This window comes from Taudactylus pleione, unplaced genomic scaffold (genome assembly GCF_031769625.1).
Source record: "Taudactylus pleione unplaced genomic scaffold, aTauple2 ptg000609l, whole genome shotgun sequence".
Classification (NCBI taxonomy): Eukaryota; Metazoa; Chordata; class Amphibia; order Anura; family Myobatrachidae; genus Taudactylus; species Taudactylus pleione.
Window position 1 is genome coordinate 14,775,834 of NW_028285011.1, and position 21,049 is coordinate 14,796,882.

Here is a 21,049-nt window from a genome sequence, read left to right on the forward strand (position 1 = left end):
GCATTGATAGGAAACCTGACTTATTTCAATGGATATGTGTACGGCCTTCCAACCCCTTCACAATGCTGCCAATTACTGTTAATATCAAAGACCGATAAACCAGCCCCAAAACGCTTCCTCAGCAAACCCCTATCTCTCAACCCAGATTCTACAACATGCCACTCAGACTTTCCAATGGCTTCACAATGTACCCGCATGCCCTCAAACCGCTAAAAGCCCTCAGATACTACATCACCAACACACACCTCACAAGGCCAATACACCTCCAAACATGCCACCACACACTGGCTAATCTAGTCAAGGGGTCAATTTAGTTAAATGCTATTACTGTGCATAGCGATTCTTGGCTGTGCACATATCAGCCAGCAATGGTAGCCTGACATTGCAAGTTTTCCTGCGCACCTCTATGATTCATGTTGAGGGCCGCAATCTTCCATTGCGCTACGGCACATCTAAGCCATCAGAGAAGTTAATTGGCCTATAAAAGTGCTTACCTTTACAGTTGGATCCCTCTGAGGATGAGGGAAAGCACATGTGCAGTATATAGCACTGCGTTCCCTCCTCCTGCCTCTGACCCCAAGTGCTGAGCGACCATCAGTGGGTAGGAGGCCTTATGTGGGTGTTACTTTTTATTCTTTGTAGCCATTCACTTAAACTTATCTTCTGAAATATTTATCAATGAGGAAACGTGACTTGTATTAGCAGTAATAGTACTATTTTGTTAATAAGATGGATTTTAGTACAAACAAAAAAAAATTATACTTTTAGTTGAAAATAACTAGTGCAGACCTAATTAACAAATTCAACATTTTATTTGGCTGGTTTATAATTGTATTCAAGGACACTGGTGTAGACAAAAAGATGCAAATAACCTGTAGCACCCAACCAAGTGTTTACTGTTTGTTTTTTTCCTAAGTTGAATGACAAATGACAGGCTCTGATTGGTCACTATGGGAGCTAACACTTTTTATTTGTTTTGCCTGTTTTCATAAATGTCTTTCATTATGTTCCGAAAAACTGAAGAGTAATTTCTTGTATCTTCCACAGGTCTTCAATGCAAAAACAGCTGAACTACTTAGTCACCATCAAGTTGAAATTAAACAGAAGTTTCCAAAAGAAGGGTATGTGGTACTCATCTGCTGTCCAGTTATAACATTGTTTTCTGTAGCAAGTTAGTAACCTATTACTCACTCATGGACTATTGGAATATGTGCTGGATATTCGGCGAGCACACATGCCTGAACAACAAGCCATCCATGCACATATTTTGGACAACACCTTATCCCCCCTCACCTGTGCTCATTCTGGGGACAGAGACGTTTTTTTTTTTCTTTTTACAAATTGCACCACAGAGTTAGGACTTTGTCTAGCTGCTTTCCCAATTTGCCTTTGCCAACATCTGCTACTATGCTGGTGTTTGGTGTAGAAGAGGTCAGAGTACTGTTCTGCTCTACACATCTTAAGGTGCGTATCCACTAGCAGATAGTGTAGTGCAGTGCCTACACTGAACGATGTGTCATTCAGTGCAGGCACCCTCCCTCATCCCCGAACATGCCCAATCTGTTGTTATTGGCAGATTGACCAGCATGTGCAAGCGATGATTGATGTCAGAAACGACCCGCGGGAGCGCGCATCGCTGGTCATTTCTAACATTATAGCGCACGATTAATGCATGATTAATGAGCGATTGAATGATTACGATGTCGTAATCATTCAATCGCTCATTTAATTGCCTAATGGATATGCTGCATTACTCTGCTATACCCTGATGTGAAAGCGGTCTGTGCAAACTGCCGGTGACGACATCACTTCACTAAGCTCTTCTCCAGCGTACACCACTGCAGGGGCGAACATCCTGGGGCTTTGATCACATGTTACAAAGGGAGAATGCTGAAGGCGTATGTCACTTATACACTCCCAGAATTCTTTCCATATAACCATTACTCATGCACACAGGATCACTAAATTCATAAACTTGACTCTCAGAGCATTAAGGCGCATATTTATTAAATTAAACTTGTGAAAATACGTAAAAAAAAAAAAAGCTAATGCTTGACCAAATAACAGCAGTTGCATATAGCTGGTCCTATGGTGCAGCATTAGAAGCACATAAAAGTATGTTTACAATGAATGACTGTATAAGTAGTGAGATAAATGTGCGTTACTAGCACTTGCAAATTTTCATGTGTTTTCAATAAACTTTTCAATGCAGAGAGGTGAACGTAATCTCATGTACATTTCATATATCGCATAGCTCTGCATATATTTTCATACTGAGATCTGTGGAATGATGACTACATTAATAAATGTACTGCATTCTGGAAATACAGCAACGACTACATATTATTGTGTTTTACTATTTCAAAGTATACCAATATCATCCCGTAGCCTTGATCCCCTTAAATACCCATTATATCATCCGATTAGATGGATGTCTTTGCCCACTAGCTGTGGATTGCCTAAAACAATGCAGCCTTTAGTCTGTAATCCAACACTAACTAAACAATCTCTAAAAATTAAACAACACTCTTGTTTCTTATACCTGTCACAATAGTTGTTCTTCCTGTTTATGATGATGTTCATTCAGGAAATTCTGATTGCAGAGACTAAATGAAGTCAGGGTTAGAATGCCATGATGTGAGGAAGTTTGGTTCTTCAGTAACTGCACGGATGTGATTCATATACATATGGTTTGATGAATCATGATACTGCTCATACTTATGTGGGAAACACCAGATATCACTGATGTTTTCTAAACCTGTCGGTCAATGTGCAATAAGTTATTTTCTTGTAATATTACATGATTGCTTTTGTTAAACATAACATGTACCAGAAAATGACCCATGCATGTTTCACTCCCCTATAAAAGGACAATACACCGATACATTATTTATTCTAAAACTGTGCTATAAAGATGTTCTTGTGTAATCAAATGGATGCATTCCTATGTACGTCTAATGCTTTATTCAGAAGTTACCGCTTGGAAGAAATGTGAGCATTTTATAAATTATTGACATTATTCCATTGGACGATATGGCTGACTGCTTTTTACTCGCCTTAGTATGCAGTGTAGCATATACTCATGTTATCAAGTTTGAATGTCTCTAAATCTACATTTTTGTTACAATCACACACCCAGGTAGATTGTAATGGAACAGAAGAAATACAACTTTTTTTTTTTTTTTTTTTAAATGGTACATAAACCGAAATGTTTGTTTCATGGAAAATGCTGGCAAAGATATTTTAATGACCTCAAATTTGGTGATGTTCCTGCTCCCGCCTTAGTAGGTATCTGTACAGCCTTTCTAGTGGCAAAAAAAACCTTATTTTTACATCAATTATGACATAGTGTTTGTCTCCTTAAATCAGTAAGCTGCATATTATGGCAACTAGGCACATTGTAAACCCAATAAATATAGAAGATAGAGGCGCTGATTGTCCAAATAAATTTATTTAAAACACAAATTTTAGATTACAACTATTAAAATATCATTGCCAGCCAGCACAAATCAGATCATATAATCCACATAAAATTACAAACTTTATACGGTTACATAGATAATACACATTTTATGTTTTGAGTATAACACTAAGGGGTACATTTACTAAAGTGAGAATTTTTAGAGGTGTGTTTTAAAAGTGATGTTGCCCATAGCAACCAATCAGAATCTACTTAACATTTAACTAGCACCTTCTAGAAGATAATATCTAGAATCTGATTGGTTGCTATGGGCAACATCACTTTTAAAACTCACTTCTAAAAACTCTCATTTAGTAAATTTACCCCTAAGCCTCAATATATCATTTAATTAATCTCTGTTCATAGAACAGTTTAACAACACTATTAAAAACCTGATATCACTCATCAAACAGGTTCAGCTCTATATATGGCACTGGTGTTTTTTAGAACTGTATAATAGAACTATATTGCTGACTATCGCTTAGAAAATAGGCAGTTTAATCTCTACTTAGTATAATTTTTCATCAAGTTGTAATACTGACAGAAATGTATTTATTAGTAAAACTATTCAATTATGTATCCATTTGAAGAAATGACTTTTCCCATATGCCACAAACAGTGTTGCTCCAGATGGTCAGTTCTTAATTAGGTTGTAACAAGAAATAGCAGAAAAAAATGTCCACAGTGTTGCAGTTTAAACGTTATGTTGCAAGTTTGTAGCAAACAGTAGCAGGAAAAGAATCCACAGTCTTTTATTTAGATGCTCCATATATAAAGGGATTTCCACATTTATCTATCAGCACTTATCTCCCAGTAATTTAGACTTTTAACTGGAATGTATATAGAAATAGACAATGATAAAGTTCCACTCTATTATATTCAGTTGCCGTTATTGGTATCCCAGCATCTTACTGCCTTTTAGTACTCCGTCCTCAGCATGTGGATCATAAATTAGCGCTTTTAGGATACAATGATCTCTGTTCGAGTCATTGTGACAGTGGCCGTGCTTGGCGGCCGCCCGGATTCGCCTGAAAGTGCTCGCTGCCCCATAGGGAAGCGAGCAAATTCAGTGGCTAGTCGGGCTGCGAAGGGTGCGATGTGCCGGGCCGTTGCCGGCATTTTAACGGCACATCGCACCTAGTTGGATCGAGCCCTTAGTGTTCTACTCAAAATATAAAATGTGTATTATCTATGTAACTGTATAAAGTTTGTAATTTTATGTGGATTATATGATCTGATTTGTGCCGGCCGGCAATGATAATTTAATAGTTGCAAACTAAAAATTGTCTTTTTAAATAAATTTGTTTGGACAATCAGCGACTCTATTTTCTATATTTATTTGGTTCTTTTTTGGGGATTGGTAATTACCCCATTATAGAGGCTGCAGATTGCCAAGGTAGATAATTAGTCCAGCGCCAGCTGTTTATTCATTCTTGCATTGTAAATCCGAAGCACATTATGATGTTCATGCAAACTACTGTAAAGGGAAAACTGTAAAGTTGGGACACTTAAAATAATATCCCATTACTTTCATAAGCTAAATGAGGCACAGAAGAGCAGCATATGAGGAGGGCTGTCAGAAGCTTGTGTAGTGACACATGGCATTCAATGGAAGCTATTTATTAATTTTGTTACACTACAGTTATCTAGGTATCAAAACACAGTTTACTGACTACTGCAGACACTGTACTTGGAATCTCTCTCATGTAATATAGATATTTAATTTTCGATTGCATCCAATCAGTAAAGGGCCCCATACATGGTGCTATTTGCAAATGATCCAGTCTCATTTGCGATTTACCTTGAATTCCTGAACTCTCCCGGTCAAACAATATTGTGCCCACACACGGAACGATTGTACAAATGACTAAATGATATAGATGGGTCGTAAACTATAAAAAATATCATTTGTAGCAAAGAACTTCACGATGCTGGAATTTAAATAATGGGAGGAAAAGTGACAACATATCGTCCATCGCATCGCTCATCATGCACACACACGAAACGATGTGTGTGAAATCGTGAAAGATAGGTCAATATTTTTCTGCAGTGACGACGATGTACGATGGCGGGGATGCACATCGGCATCGTGATCATACCCTACATGATTGTTCGTTCCAATCGATTGAAAACAGCCAAATCATGTAAAAAAAAAATCGCACCGTGTATGTGGGCTTTTAACACTCTATTCTGGCATCAGAACATCTCTGATGGAAAACTCCATGTTATTATAACATTCTAATTTTATTTTTTTTTGGAGGGAGAAACTTTTTTATTAGAAGAGTAATCTAGGTTTGTGTACTAGATGCCTGCTTTCAAATCATTGGTGCCAATTCATCTTCTCACCTTGATTTCTCATAAATACTTACGTAGCAATGTGTTTGTGAAACCCCACTACAACATTTTCTGATACAGTTCGGTTTCCATTCTATGTTTTGTTTTTTTTGTTTTCCATTTTGCAGATGGGTGGAACAAGATCCGAAGGAAATTTTACAGTCTGTTTATGAATGTGTAGAAAAAACATGTGAGAAACTATCCCAACTGAGCATACAAATCACAACTATAAAAGGTAATTTAGACATTTTAAATGTAGACGTTAAGCTTATAGTGAGCGAAGTAAAAATGTCTAACATCAGATATGGCACACTTTTATATTCGAATGATATTCTACTTTTTTTTGGTTAAATAATGCCAAATCAGATTATGTTGTTTGACAATTACCATATAGGGCGGAATCCAATTAGATCGTCATGAAGCTATCCAATTGGCCCTTAAGTGCTGTCCGACACTGGCATTTATCATGGGTTTTGTTTTGGGACCTGATGTGTCCTGAAAAAATAATCTATGAAAAGTGCCTGTTTTTTCACCCCCGCAATGGCGAGAACACATAGGTCCGTGAGCTTATCACGTATCCTATGTGTTTTCGCCCGGAATATCCTATTTTTTCGTCCGAAATAATAGGATAGGGGGAAAAAAAACATTGGCAAAAAATGGGGTTTATCGGCGAAAAATCCCCGTTTTTCGTCACCGACGTAATATGGGGGCTAATTGGATACCGGTCTTATCTCTAAGTTTTACTCACTTGCTTGTTATGATCCCAGAGACCCGGATGCTGCTCCATGTAGCTACAGTTCCCATGGCTCCTCCATTCCTATGATCTGGAATTGGCAAAAGCTGATGTATCTATAATGGGTGCAGGGGGGGGCCCACACCGCACATCCTGCATCCATACTTTTCAATACTTACCTTTCCGAAGTCCCACATCGGCTGGAGAGGCACTGCACAAAACACCTGGAAAATGGCCACTGCAGACATTTTCTCGGTGTTCTGCGCATGCGCAGTAGGGATATCGCTGTGAATATGGGTGCCGCACCATTTTCCCGGTGACCTGCGCATGCACAGTGGACTCCGGGCACAGACTAGTACCCGGAGTCTGCTGAGGCTGTCAGTGCGTGGCAGCTGCCGGAGAGAGAGGAGGGTGCCCCGGACGGGGAGAGAACACGTGCCCCTTCCTCTCTTAAAACTCCCCTGCTTGGGTTGTATAAGTGACCAATGAGGTGCCACAACCTCCATAAATGAGGCTTGTGATTGGCCTCCCTGCTCACACCTCCTGTCCACAGCAGGACATAGTCCTTGCTTTATGCTAGAAAGGGGATGGAGCAAACAAGTAACATTTGGCAATGAAATGGTAATGCTGCTCCATGGCAGCCAGCTTTCTCATGTTGTGGTTCTGGTATTTATTCTACTGAAAGAGAAATCTGTTATTATACATGTATATGTAGAATTGAACATCCTTGTCTATTATTAAATGTAAGAGATCCTTATTGAGTAGTCCTCTTAAATGGGAATCACGTTACAATACAGTTATATTATTCATGTACAAACATGCTGCAATTCTGTTGCCAAATTTGATAATTTTACTGTTAACAGGCCTCAAATTTCAACTTGTGTGGATCTAAAATGACTGCTAGCAATGGCGTAACTAGGTATTTAAAGACCCCATAGCAAAAGTTTGTAAGGGCCCCTATGTACCACCCCATGGGTGACAAGAAGATGGGCCCCCTCAGCTCTGGACCCCATATCAGCTGTACCCCCTTGCACCTATGGTAGTTACGCCCATGACTGCTTGTCTCTATTAATATCTGAGCTGCATCTTTCAAGTGTTAATTGGAGCTAACAGAAAAAATGATAACTGCAACTTAATCACGTGTAACCCTCATCTGCCCACACTCATTGTGCTCCATAGGACCTATACTTGGCCAAATAAAGCCTAGAGCCGTTATCTTTTATTTTCCTTTTGCAGTGTACATTATTGTTCAAATTACAGAATTACCTTCTAAAAATAATACATTCTACCAAGTAAACCCAAAGGGTCTATTTTCCAAGTATAATCCCTGTCTTGTATCTAACTGTGTGTTAGATACATGCGAACAGAGAGTGTATTTAAAAAGCACCTTATTGGTAGGATACCTGGCCTTTATATTAGAGGCCATAACAAACCAACATGTCCTCTAGTTTGAAAAGTGCGAAAGGCTTCTAATGCCAATTTGTTCACATCACTGGTGTTTAGATGTTTTAGCAGTAGGGATACTGTATATGCCTGCAAATGTTTTTTTTTTTTCTGATAACACTGCTAGGATATATAAATGTCCTACAGCTATCCTATCATTTGGAATTAAAAAGCTTATTCTTCAGAAGGAATTTTTGTAACATTGCTGGGTATCTTTTCATGTTATATGTACGATGGTACAAAGAATCTTTGGCTAATTTCTGATGTCAGAGGTCCTGATTTAGCAGCTGATGCAATCACTAAAATATGCTAATGCCTGCCAAAGCACAGCCGACATAAAGACGCCCACTGCTGCTTTCTCACATCCGTCAAATGTCGCTCTTCTGCATAAACATCGGTACCATCGATGTACATCCGGCATTTACAGCAAGTCTGACCAGCTGCAGACACTGCGAGTCTCCTCACATGCAGAGAGCTCTCATGTTTGCATATGCAATTGCAGTGGCTAATTTATGCGCGCCTATAAAACGGCTTTCCAAAAGCCAGACCCGCCTGCGTTTTTCCAACCCCATCAGCAACCCCAAACGCTGACCACCTGTCGCTCACTATGCGATGGATTCCACTGTGTCCGTAATCGCAATGCAACCGCTTCGCACACACAGTGCGGCTTATACACATGTGCAATGGCAAAACAATCGCTTGATCCACGTCCATAATCATAATTGCAAACACTGCTGAATCAGTCCCAGAGTTCATAGAGTTGCAATATTGTGATTCCACATGAACCATTTTAGCCTTGGTGTGTGCTAAAAAATAGAACACATTTAACTATGCACAAAACATATAATATTTTTATGCTCCAAGTTAAGATATTTTTTATTTTTCTTAAGCCATTGGAGTCAGTAACCAAAGGGAAACAACTGTTGTATGGGACAAGACCACTGGGGAACCCCTATACAATGCTATTGGTGAGTGAACTCATTTAAATTTGTTTTGTGAACTTAATACTCCTTTTTTATGTAATATGTACTAGTCAATACTTAAGTTATTTTAATATTAATAAAACTATAGCATAGCGGCAACCTCTACATACCTGACCAAAATGCACTTAGTAGAATAATCATAACTAAATATGGTTTATAACTGTATATTTGGCCTTACCATTCTTCTCATGCCAAGTGCAGGTGCTGTATTTAGCTGGTGTTGTATGTTATGTCACACAATATCAAGATAGTCATAATGTCCACATAGGGTTTTTACACTATATAAGCCAGAACCCTAAACCTAGCACTAATATGTACTGTTGACATGCGCAATATCAACATAATGACCATGCCAACATTCAGAACATGTTGACATTATTGCTGGATACCGATTTTGGTATTTAGATTTGTTAGTATACAGATGTGTCCACATACATCTATCCTACATGCGTTACAAGTCATGCCACACGTAACGCAGGAGCTTCATGTGCCTCGGTAGCGCCAAGCATCTTTTGTGTGGCTTTTTACCTTCAAATGCTTCTTATTCACACAGTGATGCGAAGATATAGCACAATTAGTTTCTGCTGATTAAAATGATATGCAGCAAGCCTATATTCTGTGTGTGACTGCGGGTGTATCTGCATGCGAATGTGTTACAGCCGTTGACACTAACATAGCTTATCATATGCTGATACACCCGCACTCGCTCACAGAACATAGGCATGCTGCATATCATTTTAATTAGCAGAAGCTGCTTGTGCTATATATTCGCATCACTGTGTGAGTAGGAAGCATTTGAAGGTTAAAAGTAGCACCAAATTTAGTTTGGTGCTACCGAGTCACGCAAGGGCATGGTGCGTTTAGAAGGGCTGTTTATCGTGCAAGGAAGCTAGATGTATGAGCAATGCCAATCCTGACTTTAGCTCTGGTAGGGTTCTGTACATTGCCCCTTTCCAGCAACAATTAGGAGTACACAAATTAAGCTCTTGTACATCTACTAACTGACATCTTCCTGTAACTCAATGGTATCACGCACAGCTGTAACTATTAGCACCCCATAAAGCTGTCCCAGACCTGCGGAATACAGAACACAAATAGATTTATTAAATACTATGTAGGAAATAGGCTTTTTGGTCTAGTGATCCCAAACATCTAACACTGATTACATAGTATACATTCCAAATTCTAGTCCAATCACAGTCACAAGAACTGACTAACAAGGCAAATATATGGATACATCTAAAATACATTTTCCCAAAGGTGTGTGACTATTAACACATAAAAAATTTCATCCACATACTGAAATTGCATGTCCCAAAATGTAACACACATGACACACTGATGGAAATGAATGCAGACATTAATATGCTGACAGCTCTTGTACATTATCTGTTTATGTGCAACTTTGCATGACCCCATACAAATAACATCTTTATACAATGTAGCCTATGCCCTTTGTACAGCAGTTCACACCCCAACCTCTTAACAGAAAGAAAATATGATGTTTGTGTTGCAGTTTAATTGCTTAAATTCTAACACATACAACGTAACCCTATGGTAATCAGCTTTGACATCTAGTATTTTTATTATAACTTTCTTTTTTCACTAAGTACAGCTGTAAAATGCATATAATTGTGATATTTCCATTTTGCCAGTGAGCTCAACTGAAAATAAGTGCAAAGGTTTCCATTTAAATGACTGAGCAAAGTAAATTATCAACCTTCTGCTGTGGAACATTAGAAGACTTGCAAATGTCAATTATTAAACACCAGGGCTCTTTATATTCTAAATATATTGTTTTGCTAGTTAAAAATGTTAATTTTATATAATTCTAGTCCTGTGTGTAAATGCCTTCTGCTTAGTCTTCTATGTCACCTCTGTTAGTCCATGTCTGTCATGTGAAAGTCAAATATTTCTTTTGTGAAAAACTTACACTCTTTTTTTAACAATTCCAAAGTATAGTCTGTACACCTTCTTTGAATGGGTGATCTAGTAACACTGTTTTCCAAGGTAGAAGTGCAGCCGATCACTCACTGCCCAATTGCCACCATGTCATCTTCTGCACGGGTGGATGGTCTATATTGTCACTTTTTTTAGTTGTGTTTTTTTTTTTTTGTGTGTGTTATTTGTTGTATTACTTTATAAGCATAATCACGTTGTGGCTGTTGTAGTGTATTATTTGTTTATTTAACCTAGTTTAATCTACCAAATAATAAGTCACTGTACACACAATGCTCTCCTATTTTATGTTTAGTTTGGCTTGACTTGAGAACTCAGTCCACTGTTGAAAGGCTACTGAAAAAAATTCCAGGAAGGAATAAGAATTTCTTCAAGGTAAAAGAAAAACAAGACTGTGTATATGAAATTTCATTAATCTGATTAAAAAAATACCTTCTGCATGATTCTAACACGGAAGAATATTGAAATAAGTCAAGCAAACCAGGATGCAGTAAAAAAATAGTAGTGTAATATCGCTGTAAATATTAAAACAAATCATGTGACATATATGTAGATCAAGTGACTTCATTCACATAATTTGATTACATTTCTATATGTCACACTATTTAGGCTTTAGATAAGTCGCAAGCTGTTATTTTCACCAGATATGGCGCTTCTCCTTATTTAAAGACCACCAGCAATAATGCCTCCAAGCGAAGCATGGGGAAGGCTACTTAATAAGGGCATCCGCACTAAAAGTATACATTAGTGATGCTTCTAACATTGGAGGTTTCCAAAGTGGGATGGCGGCGTGACCCCAGCCCAGTGGCAGTGGCGTGACTGGGAGGTCTCCATTAGTTTTGCACTGGGGCCGGCAGGTAAGATTTCATTTTACAAGACAAAATTATTTGTGTTTGAAAAGAGCGGAAAAGAGTCATCTACCTTGATATGTGTGTGGTGAACAATTAGGCTCACTTATGCAACTTATAGTAAAACAAACAAAAAGCAGTGCAGGCTTTTCAAAATGTTGCTGTTGATTTAATACAGGTGAGCGTTGGGCAAAAACATTGAATTTTTTGATAATTTTATAAATCAGTGTATGAGGTTTGTGAGAAGGAGCTGGTGCCGTGTAATTTGCACACCTGTTGTGTAGTGTATCTTTCTAGAATTCTGCGCACATTTTTCAAGTATCAAACTATACATCTGTAGAGGAAGAACAGGGGAGGAAAAAGGCATTGTCACCTAGACCTTCTTAGTAAGGCCCCTGCAGATGCTACATATATGCTGTTAGGAGGCATATTTCTAGCATCTTCTGTACAGAGTAGGTGCATGTGCACACATGATAATGACTTTGACTTGTAGTGAATCAGTTCCATATACTGCCAATACAAAGGCGTGGCCATCTCTAAATGCATGTAGCTCTGCCTGGGTATAGGGACATTTTTTCCATGTACTTTTCTTTTTGGTATTATATGCCCACTTTGCTACAAACTCTGCATCTGCCTCAAAGTATCAGTATATTTTAAGAACTAAGTCTGTTTCCATTTTTAGCAGGATTTCACATTTTTTCTTAAGTTATGATGTCATACACAAAAAAAACCAGATGAGTAAATGTTTATTTTTTTCACCTAAGAATCTTTGATACCAAAAAGATGTGTACCCTTACCTAGCATGTCTGAGCCGTATGGTGCAACTGAGAACACAGGTAGCGGAACAAATCTTTTTTTAAATTTAGCAACCTAGTTTTATTGCAGTCGCAGACAAAGCTGCTCTGTGTGCCAGAGATGCTAGGCTGCGACTTTTCTTGCACAGGAATTGGTGTAACAGAGCTGCTAAATCGCAGATTAAGCATAAACTAATGTAGCTTGTGGAAGAGCCACGGCCGCTCGCATCAGAGCCCTTTTTACACAGATTTGAGAATCTATTGCACACAGATGTAAAACTGCCACTAGCCCTAGTGATCAGGCTATGCTAGCAATGTAGTTATGTTGCTTCTTGTTGTGAGTAAGTCTCATGGACCCTGGCACACTGAGAGGGGCTATTTGGCGAGACTTGAGCCACAGTGTATGAGAACACTTTTGTATATGTGCAGTTTCCACATATATATTATTTATTTATTATTAACAGTTTCTTATATAGCGCAGCATATTCCGTTGCGCTTTACAATTTGAATCAACATTAATAGAACTAGACTGGGTTGTTAAAGACAGACCTAAAGGTAAGAGGGCCCTGCTCGCAAGCTTACAATCTATAGGGAATTAGGTGTAGATACACAAGGATAGGTGCTACAAATTGCAAATTGGTCCAGCCCTTACATATAGTAAGCACAAGCTAACAATTTGAACACAGTGATTGCTAGTTACCTAAACAACCATCTTTCAAATTCCTACATATTGCTGAAAGTTTGGGACAAAAACTTTAAATTAAAGAAATTTAAATTAAATAATTTTCTTTGTAGTATACTAAAACAAAGAAACATGAGATAAAAAAAACTACAGATTGTCCTTAGACTTTTCAATGTGAACATTCATAATTGAACTGGTAGTTTGGGTTAGGTGTGCCAAGCAGAAATATATATTAATTGAAGGTACGATGTAAGAGAGAGGGTTTAGTTGGGTGTTTGTGGTGGGTATTTCAGGTGAGTAATCAGCATCAGTTGCAGTCAGTGGTGTCACAAGGGGGGTGCGGAGCACTCCCGGGTGTCATCTGCCAAGGGGTGACTCTAAAATGTCGACTCTCCCTCAGTGACAGAAGCCTGGGGCTGCACTGTATCATTACATGCAGCACTTTGCTCCGGACACAGTGAGGGAGCCAGCACGGCAAATAGACTGGTCCCCAGGGGCAGTCCGTACCTCTGGGACCCTCCGGAGAGACCAAAACGGGGGGTTCAGACCGTGTGGCCATGCCCCCTACCTGAGAGGTATGGAGTCCTACCTATCGATTCCTACCTACCTATACCTTTGACTCATTACGCTAAATAGCGACAATTTTAGCACAAGAAATAAATGCTTTCAGACTTTGAGTGTGGTTCCAAAGCACAAAAAGTTGTTATCCAATATAAAAACAGATGGTTACACACTGTGATCTAAATACAATTAGCGCAAATAAATCATACAAACCCAAGGTACAGTTGTTACATACGCACGCGCTCTGGACCCAGATACCAGCATCAGAATAGAAACCTCCGTCAGCAGCAAAGCAGTCAGGCTGGCATCCAAGTTTAGAGAGCCCACATATATACTCTTACAGAGATAGGCAATACAGTAGAACAGTCTGGCATGATTCCATTGGTGGTTCTTCCTGGTTCTTCTGTTACAGTATAGTTCCATAGGTCAATTCGTATGGACACAGACCAGCCTCCAACAGTTCTTTGTGTCCTGTTTCCCGCTGCATAAAAAAATCTAAGCTGGCTACATTACAAAGTACATTTTAATGTTTAACACTCTATAGTCCATAGTTTGCAGACACATGTTGCGATCTTCTCACCGATGGTACCGGAAATCTGCAAAAAGACAGTGGATCAGTACAACACCAAACACGGTTTGCTTACCATGTATTAAACCTTAGATATCAAATTACATTTATTTCACAACATTAATAATACTGAATAAACCTTGAATATTACACTTTAATGCTAGGGAACCTTTTCATGTAAGTGTGCAGTGTGTAAGTATTGGGGAATTGAGAAAAGACGCTAATTAGCGTTGTGCGACTACGTGTTTGTGGAGTACACCATGGTACGTGTTTTGCAGGGTTAATCATTTTATATGTTTTAGTGACTGCCTGTATTTATATGGTGAGGACTTTTAACTTCTTTCCATTGCGTGGGAATCGCACAACACTAAATAGCATCGCCGTATGTACTTATAATAGGCGAGATCCACTAAAATGGCGATGGGCGGCCAGTCGCAAAATGGCGTCTTATTGCCATTCGCAAAATGGTGTCGCGCAGATTTAATTTTAAACCGATCCTGTCTCAGCCAATTATCCGGCTTCGACAGAGGGCACAAACCCTTACCACAAGACCACACTCCCTTTTAACAGGCACGTGGTTTAGCTGTGTGCACTACTTTACTCACTGCAGCGGGAGTCACCCAGTGGAGAGAAGCTACTGGTTGCAATGATTTAGCTATGTAAGCTACAAACCAGGCTTTGTCACATAAGAAAGGTGTTACATGAACCAATTATTTTTAATTCCTATTTTCGCAATAGTTTGTAATAGAAAACAATCCACACAGATACCATAGGAAAAAAAATGAATTCATTAAAATATCTAAAACACCTTGTTTTCTTTTATTGTAAGCTTAAACCTATGGGGAATACAAGAGTTAAATAATCCATAGGGAAAGAAGAAGAGAAAAACACTATATACGTTGTACACACTGTGGGCCCGATTCAGACCCACTCACTAGATGCGTTAGCACGCAGCCATCAGCTGCCAAAGTATGCGAATCGCACGGGAAGACATTAGCATGCCCACTATGTCTTGGTGTGTGATCACTTTTGTATTTAGACGCCAGCCTGTCTTAAGACGCCCACTTTCCCTTAGCAATACACGTCATCTCCACGAAGTTTATTCAACAATTGGTTACATCGAGTAACATCGGACCCATACGCAGCATTTGTGGCTGACCATACCCTACCGCAAGCACTTCGAGTGCTTCAGTGTGTAAATAAGCTATGTGATGTGTATTTGATGCTCTGTCTTAATTATGTACACCTCTGAAACGGCGTTCAGATGCACAGACACGCCTGCGTTCGCACCACCACCCCTGTTTCCATCGATCAACCCCTATCACCACCCACAAACTGCTCGTCCTGTCACTCATTCTAGCGAGGCGTTTATGTACAAGGGACGATCGCTTTGTGATTGCATGGACTGATTCGCACACGCAGACTACGTCTTACATGCATGCGCAGATTGCAAACATCGGCAGGCTAGTGGAGATGTGAAAGGAATGAACAAGAATTGAATGCACAATGAACCAAACAGAGAGCATCTTATTGGCTTGGACCATGGGAAAACAGTACAGTGATCCCTCCAGGTCAGGTTATTTGAATTTGGAGCACGTTGCATACATCTTTATAAGGCTTCTTTTATTTCCCTATGGACTACTTCAGGAATATTAACAGGGGATACAGTTGTATAATAAAAAGGGGTTTGGAGGTGTTTGATTAAAATATTGTTTAGATATAAGCAGTAGTCTTTTGAAGACTTTGTTTATGTCTATAAATATTTATAATTGTTACTGCATGTTGTCATATTTCTATTAACAAATATTCCCAAAACTCTAGATACTGATTACTGCTAACATGGCAAATAATTTATTCATCCATGTTTGCTACTCCAGACTGTTTAAATTCATTAACCTACGTAAATATGGGATGTAGTTAATAGACTGACGCAATGCTGCCGGTCTAAATCCCGACACGACCTGCCCGACAAGGGACTTACGGTAGGCTTCGAAATGCCGACGCCTATCTTAATCCCGACGCCGGAAGACCGACCCCCGCCATCCCGATCGTCGTCTGACGGGCAAGTATAACACTTAGCCAGAGAATGGGGCGGTTTAGGGACCCTCGGGGTGACTTGGGGTTAGGCACTCCCTCGGGGAAGGTTAGGCTAGGGGAAGGGGAGGTTAGGATTAGGCACCACCCGGGAGGGTTAGGTTGCAGGGAGGAGGGGTTAGGTTTAGGCACCCCTGGGGGGAGGTTAGGGTTAGGCACTAGGAGGGGAGGTTAGGGTTAGGCACCCCTGAGGGAGGGTTAGGATACTTACCAACGCTTGTCGGGATCTCGATCTGTCTCACTGTCGGGATTTGAATCGGCGGCTGTTGAGCTGCCGGTATTTCAATCCCATTCCATACATATGAATCAACATTAGGAAAAAAACGTCGTCTTTATACATGGATGTTGCTGCTAGTACAGCACCACTAAGTTTGCCAGACACCTACATGCCAGTTCCCAATCAATGCTAATGTATTTGTGAGCAGATTTTTAGTGACCATTTCCAAGTTGCTGGGCCTCTTCATACCTGACAGCGTTTGCAATACCTGGGTGTGCTATATGTTTCCTGGTTTTGTATGGTGCAATAAATGATGCATGCTGTACCTTTTTTAGTGGTAAAAGATAAAAAACTCTACTAATATCTTCTCTGTATATTTCCAGAGCCGGACTGGTCTACCCTTGAGCACTTATTTCAGTGCAGTGAAACTGCGCTGGCTGCTGGACAATGTAGAAGAAATCCAGCATGCAGTCGCAGAAGGCAGAGCCATGTTTGGGACTGTGGACTCCTGGATCATTTGGGTTAGTGCTTCTTTAATACAATGGACTTTGTTTCACAGTTACACCAGTGTGTGCGGCAGTGGACTATATTTTCTGGCATTGTTTATTAATAAAAAAAAAAAGTATTGTGAAGGTGAGATATGAGTAAGATTAGCTACATTTTCCCAAACAGTTATGTCAGATATTTCCATCATGCCATATTTGTCTGCAATGGTTTGCGCATTGTACTGATGGAATTGGCGAAGAGTGTTCCCATTCCTAACGCAAACATACATAACAACAGAATGAAGTTTCGTCACATTCCACTTCCACAAATTCGACTGAAGTGAAACTTTGCTGTAACTTTGCAAATCTCTACCCACAAGTAGCTGTGTCCTTTGAAAGTTTGTAACTATAATGTTTTTGGTATTTTGTGAGTTGCAATAGAAATCCACGATTATTGATTTGATAAAGTTTATCACAGCTGCCTGGGGTGCAAACCCAGTGTATCCACAAAGTAGAACCACAATCACAGTCTTTGAAAACAAAATGAGTGCACTCACCAGGGACTTTTCAATATAAAGGTTGTATTAATCACCAGTTCAATCACGGCATAGTAGGAGACTTTTCGGCCACAGACTGGCCCTTGTCCAGACAGAACCACCGCCTAGAGAAAAGATGAAGCTAGATTCATTACAGCTTATTTGTCTTCTGAAACAAGCAGTTGGCTTTAATCTGTGTAAATACGTTAAGTGGTAGAATGGCATGCATCATGCATTCCATTATGTGATTAGAAATATATGTTCTTTCTTTGTTATGCTACATAGTTACATATAAATGTTTCTTTGTTTTCTGAATATCTCAGAAAATTCCATTGTACAGATAAATATACTATAATTTATTGAATGTTTGGTTTATACGGTTTCTTGATTTTCTTTAGATGCTTTAGTACAGGTTGAGTCTCCCATATCCAAGTATTCCGAAATACGGAATATTCCAAAATACGGAATATTGTTAGCATGACTGAGATAATGAAACCTTTGATTTTTGATGGTTCAATGTACACAAACTTTGTTTAAGACACAAAATTATTAAGAATAAAGTATAAAATGACCTATAGGCTATGTGTATAAGGTGTATATGACCTATAAATGAATTTCATGTATCTACAAAAAGTTTGTTTGAGCCACAAAATTATTGAAAATATTGTATAAAATTACGTTTAGGCTGTGTATAAGGTGTATATGAATCATAAATGCATTCTGTGTTTAGATTTGGGCCCTATTCCTAAGACATTTCAATATGGTATGCAATTATTCCAAAATACGGAATATTCCGATATCCAAAATACCCTTGGTCCCAACCATATTGGATATTGGAGACTCAATCTGTAATAACTTTGGCACACACAATTTAAGGCTAAATAAGTTTGAGACCTGTTTTAAATGACTATAATTGTCAGACATTACTGTTTTTTTTTGTTTTGTTTTCTTAAAGGCATAAGCAGTCATCCCCACCCAATAGAACATTTGTGCCCTTATCTTCTTAGGGGAGATGTATCAAACATTAGAGAGGGAGAAAGTGGAGAGGTTGGCCATAGCAACCAATCTGTTGTTCTAGCTATCATTTAGCTACAGTAGCACAGTCTATGAAATGACAAGATTGGTTAGTATGGGTAACATTTGATACATCCCCTCCCATTGTTAATAAATGCATGCTCTGGTAGGCCCTGTAGTACAGGGTTTGGTTACTATTACAAATTGTACAAATAAAAAACATAAGACCATGTAAGTGTATAGGAAGCCCGATTTCTAATGCTTTCTGCTTCTAATTTCCACAGAGCCTGACTGGAGGGAAGAATGGGGGAGTACATTGTACGGATGTGACCAATGCCAGTAGAACCATGCTGTTTAACATTAATTCACTGGAATGGGATATAGAGCTCTGCCAGTGAGTTATTGGCATTTAATTATTATCCTTGGCCATTATAATGTGTGTTTACGGGAAAGAACGCAGTTGACCTGCAGCTTGTTCTAATGTGGTAAGATTGGAAAGCCACATTCCTGTATGGAGGGGTTTATGAATATATGCATGTGGAAGGAAAGGGAATACCAATGTCAAAATGTCAATGAAAACATTTTAGTCCACTGTTATAATCTGGAAAGAGTGAGAATGAGAGAGAGAATAAAGAAAGATAAGAAATTTTAATGAAAAAAATTGTATCATTGATTATACCTTAGATTAATAGATTACTACAGGAGTATACATGAAATGTATGAGTTCTTGGCCTAAAGGTTTCTTCATGGATTTATTCCAATGTGTCCAGTATTCCTACTATATGATAAAATACTTACCTATGTTTTATTAAAATAGCACCATACCTAAGAGCAATGGTGTAACTATAGTGGATGTCATTGCTATGGGACCTGAAGGCTTAGGAGTCTTTCTCTGGGGCCCCCTGGTGTCCCCCCTGCTCACAATTGCAAAGCACCAGATTAAGGTGGGGTTCCACAGACCAGGCTGGTTTAGTAATCTTAGCAACCTTCACACAGTACCAGGCCGGCCCGGCCTTCGCTTGCCAATTGCCACAGACCTATGCACATCGGGTGGCTCACGAGAGAATGATCAGTGAGAGGCACAGCTGCCACTCTGTAATGCACATGGTTTCCTCCATTGATGACAAGTGTAGTGTACTTCTGCAAAGGTGTCTATAACCCCAGTCTGGTAAACCTCTTGCTGAAGTACCTAAAGAAATTGGGACCACAAAAAATATGCCCCAAATTTATTTACCTTTGAAAAGTCAGCCTCTTGTTGAGTAGCACGGGGGCTCTTCCTGACACCCCTGGCGTAGTAAGAACCAAAATAACAGGGTATTGTCAAAATTAGAATAAATGACTTGTACGGAGAGTGTTGTGAATCCCAAGCCGGGAATGGATCCCTCTTGCTGTGGTAATTATAGGCCAGTGTGGTTGTTAATTGTAGATCTTGCAAAAATATGAGCTATATGGCTGAACAACATGATCACTTAAAGATGGGGTTGATTCAAGGCAAACATGCTCCCGACAACACAATCTCTCTAATAAACATAAGACACACCCCTAATGGTTGCCTTGAATGCACAGTATGCCAAGGCAAAGGAAGACAAGTATATAAACCTCAACAAACACATCGAGCTATGAAATATACTCTATAGCAAGTGGTGGTAGAAGAGGACAAACTGAGGTAAACATAGGAAGGAAATTGTAACAGATACAATAAAGTCTCTTACTTTACATAAAACAGTAGACTTTTCATGAGTAAAGAAAGATAGGGAAGAGGTGATGGGATGGGGATTGGAGCATTTTATAGCTGTTATGGTGAGGGGAGAGTTCAAAAAATCAATAGTACTTAATGAGGGTTTGGCTTCAAAATGAAAGTTCCAGATTTTTACAAAGTCCTGAGGGGAATTGTGCAGAGTTGCTGTAATGCATTTCATGTGAAATATAGGCCATTTGCTGTTAATCGTGGACAAATAGTATGGTGGGTCTTCTGCCTTCCATTGTAAGTAATGGAATATATATGTCCACCATATATGCAACAGGGTGCCTTGCTGACCTCACGATCACCAACATAAGTCAGAGGAGGCAGGAAAAAATGCATGGAAGCAGAGGCTTCCAAATACCATCTATATATGAAGTATAACCGCATTTTCGTTAATGCAAACAGATATCGAGCTTTTGGCTATCTCTGTCTGTATTATGGACCATTCCTCAGTGTCCAGATTCATTCCCACGTCTCTCTCCTATGCATTTGACGATATTTCTAATTAAAAGGGTCAACCCCACTAAATCTGAAATCCTAGCCCTTAACCTCTCTCCACGTGACAAGCTTGCAAGCATTATATGCTTTCAAGTG

The 21,049-nt window shown here is 39.3% G+C and overlaps 1 protein-coding gene across 3 annotated transcripts in view; it reads left to right on the forward strand.

Moving 5' to 3' along the window:
* The window catches only part of GK (glycerol kinase), a 95,102-nt gene that overhangs the window by 41,086 nt on the left and 32,967 nt on the right, over nt 1-21,049 (forward strand). For all 3 annotated transcript variants that reach the window (XM_088454190.1, XM_088454189.1, XM_088454191.1), the window contains exons 2-7: nt 1,048-1,121; nt 5,923-6,029; nt 8,861-8,938; nt 11,208-11,287; nt 17,060-17,197; nt 18,996-19,105. In XM_088454190.1, the coding sequence (XP_088310316.1) occupies nt 1,048-1,121; nt 5,923-6,029; nt 8,861-8,938; nt 11,208-11,287; nt 17,060-17,197; nt 18,996-19,105 (587 nt within the window). The remainder of the gene's footprint in view (nt 1-1,047; nt 1,122-5,922; nt 6,030-8,860; nt 8,939-11,207; nt 11,288-17,059; nt 17,198-18,995; nt 19,106-21,049) is intronic.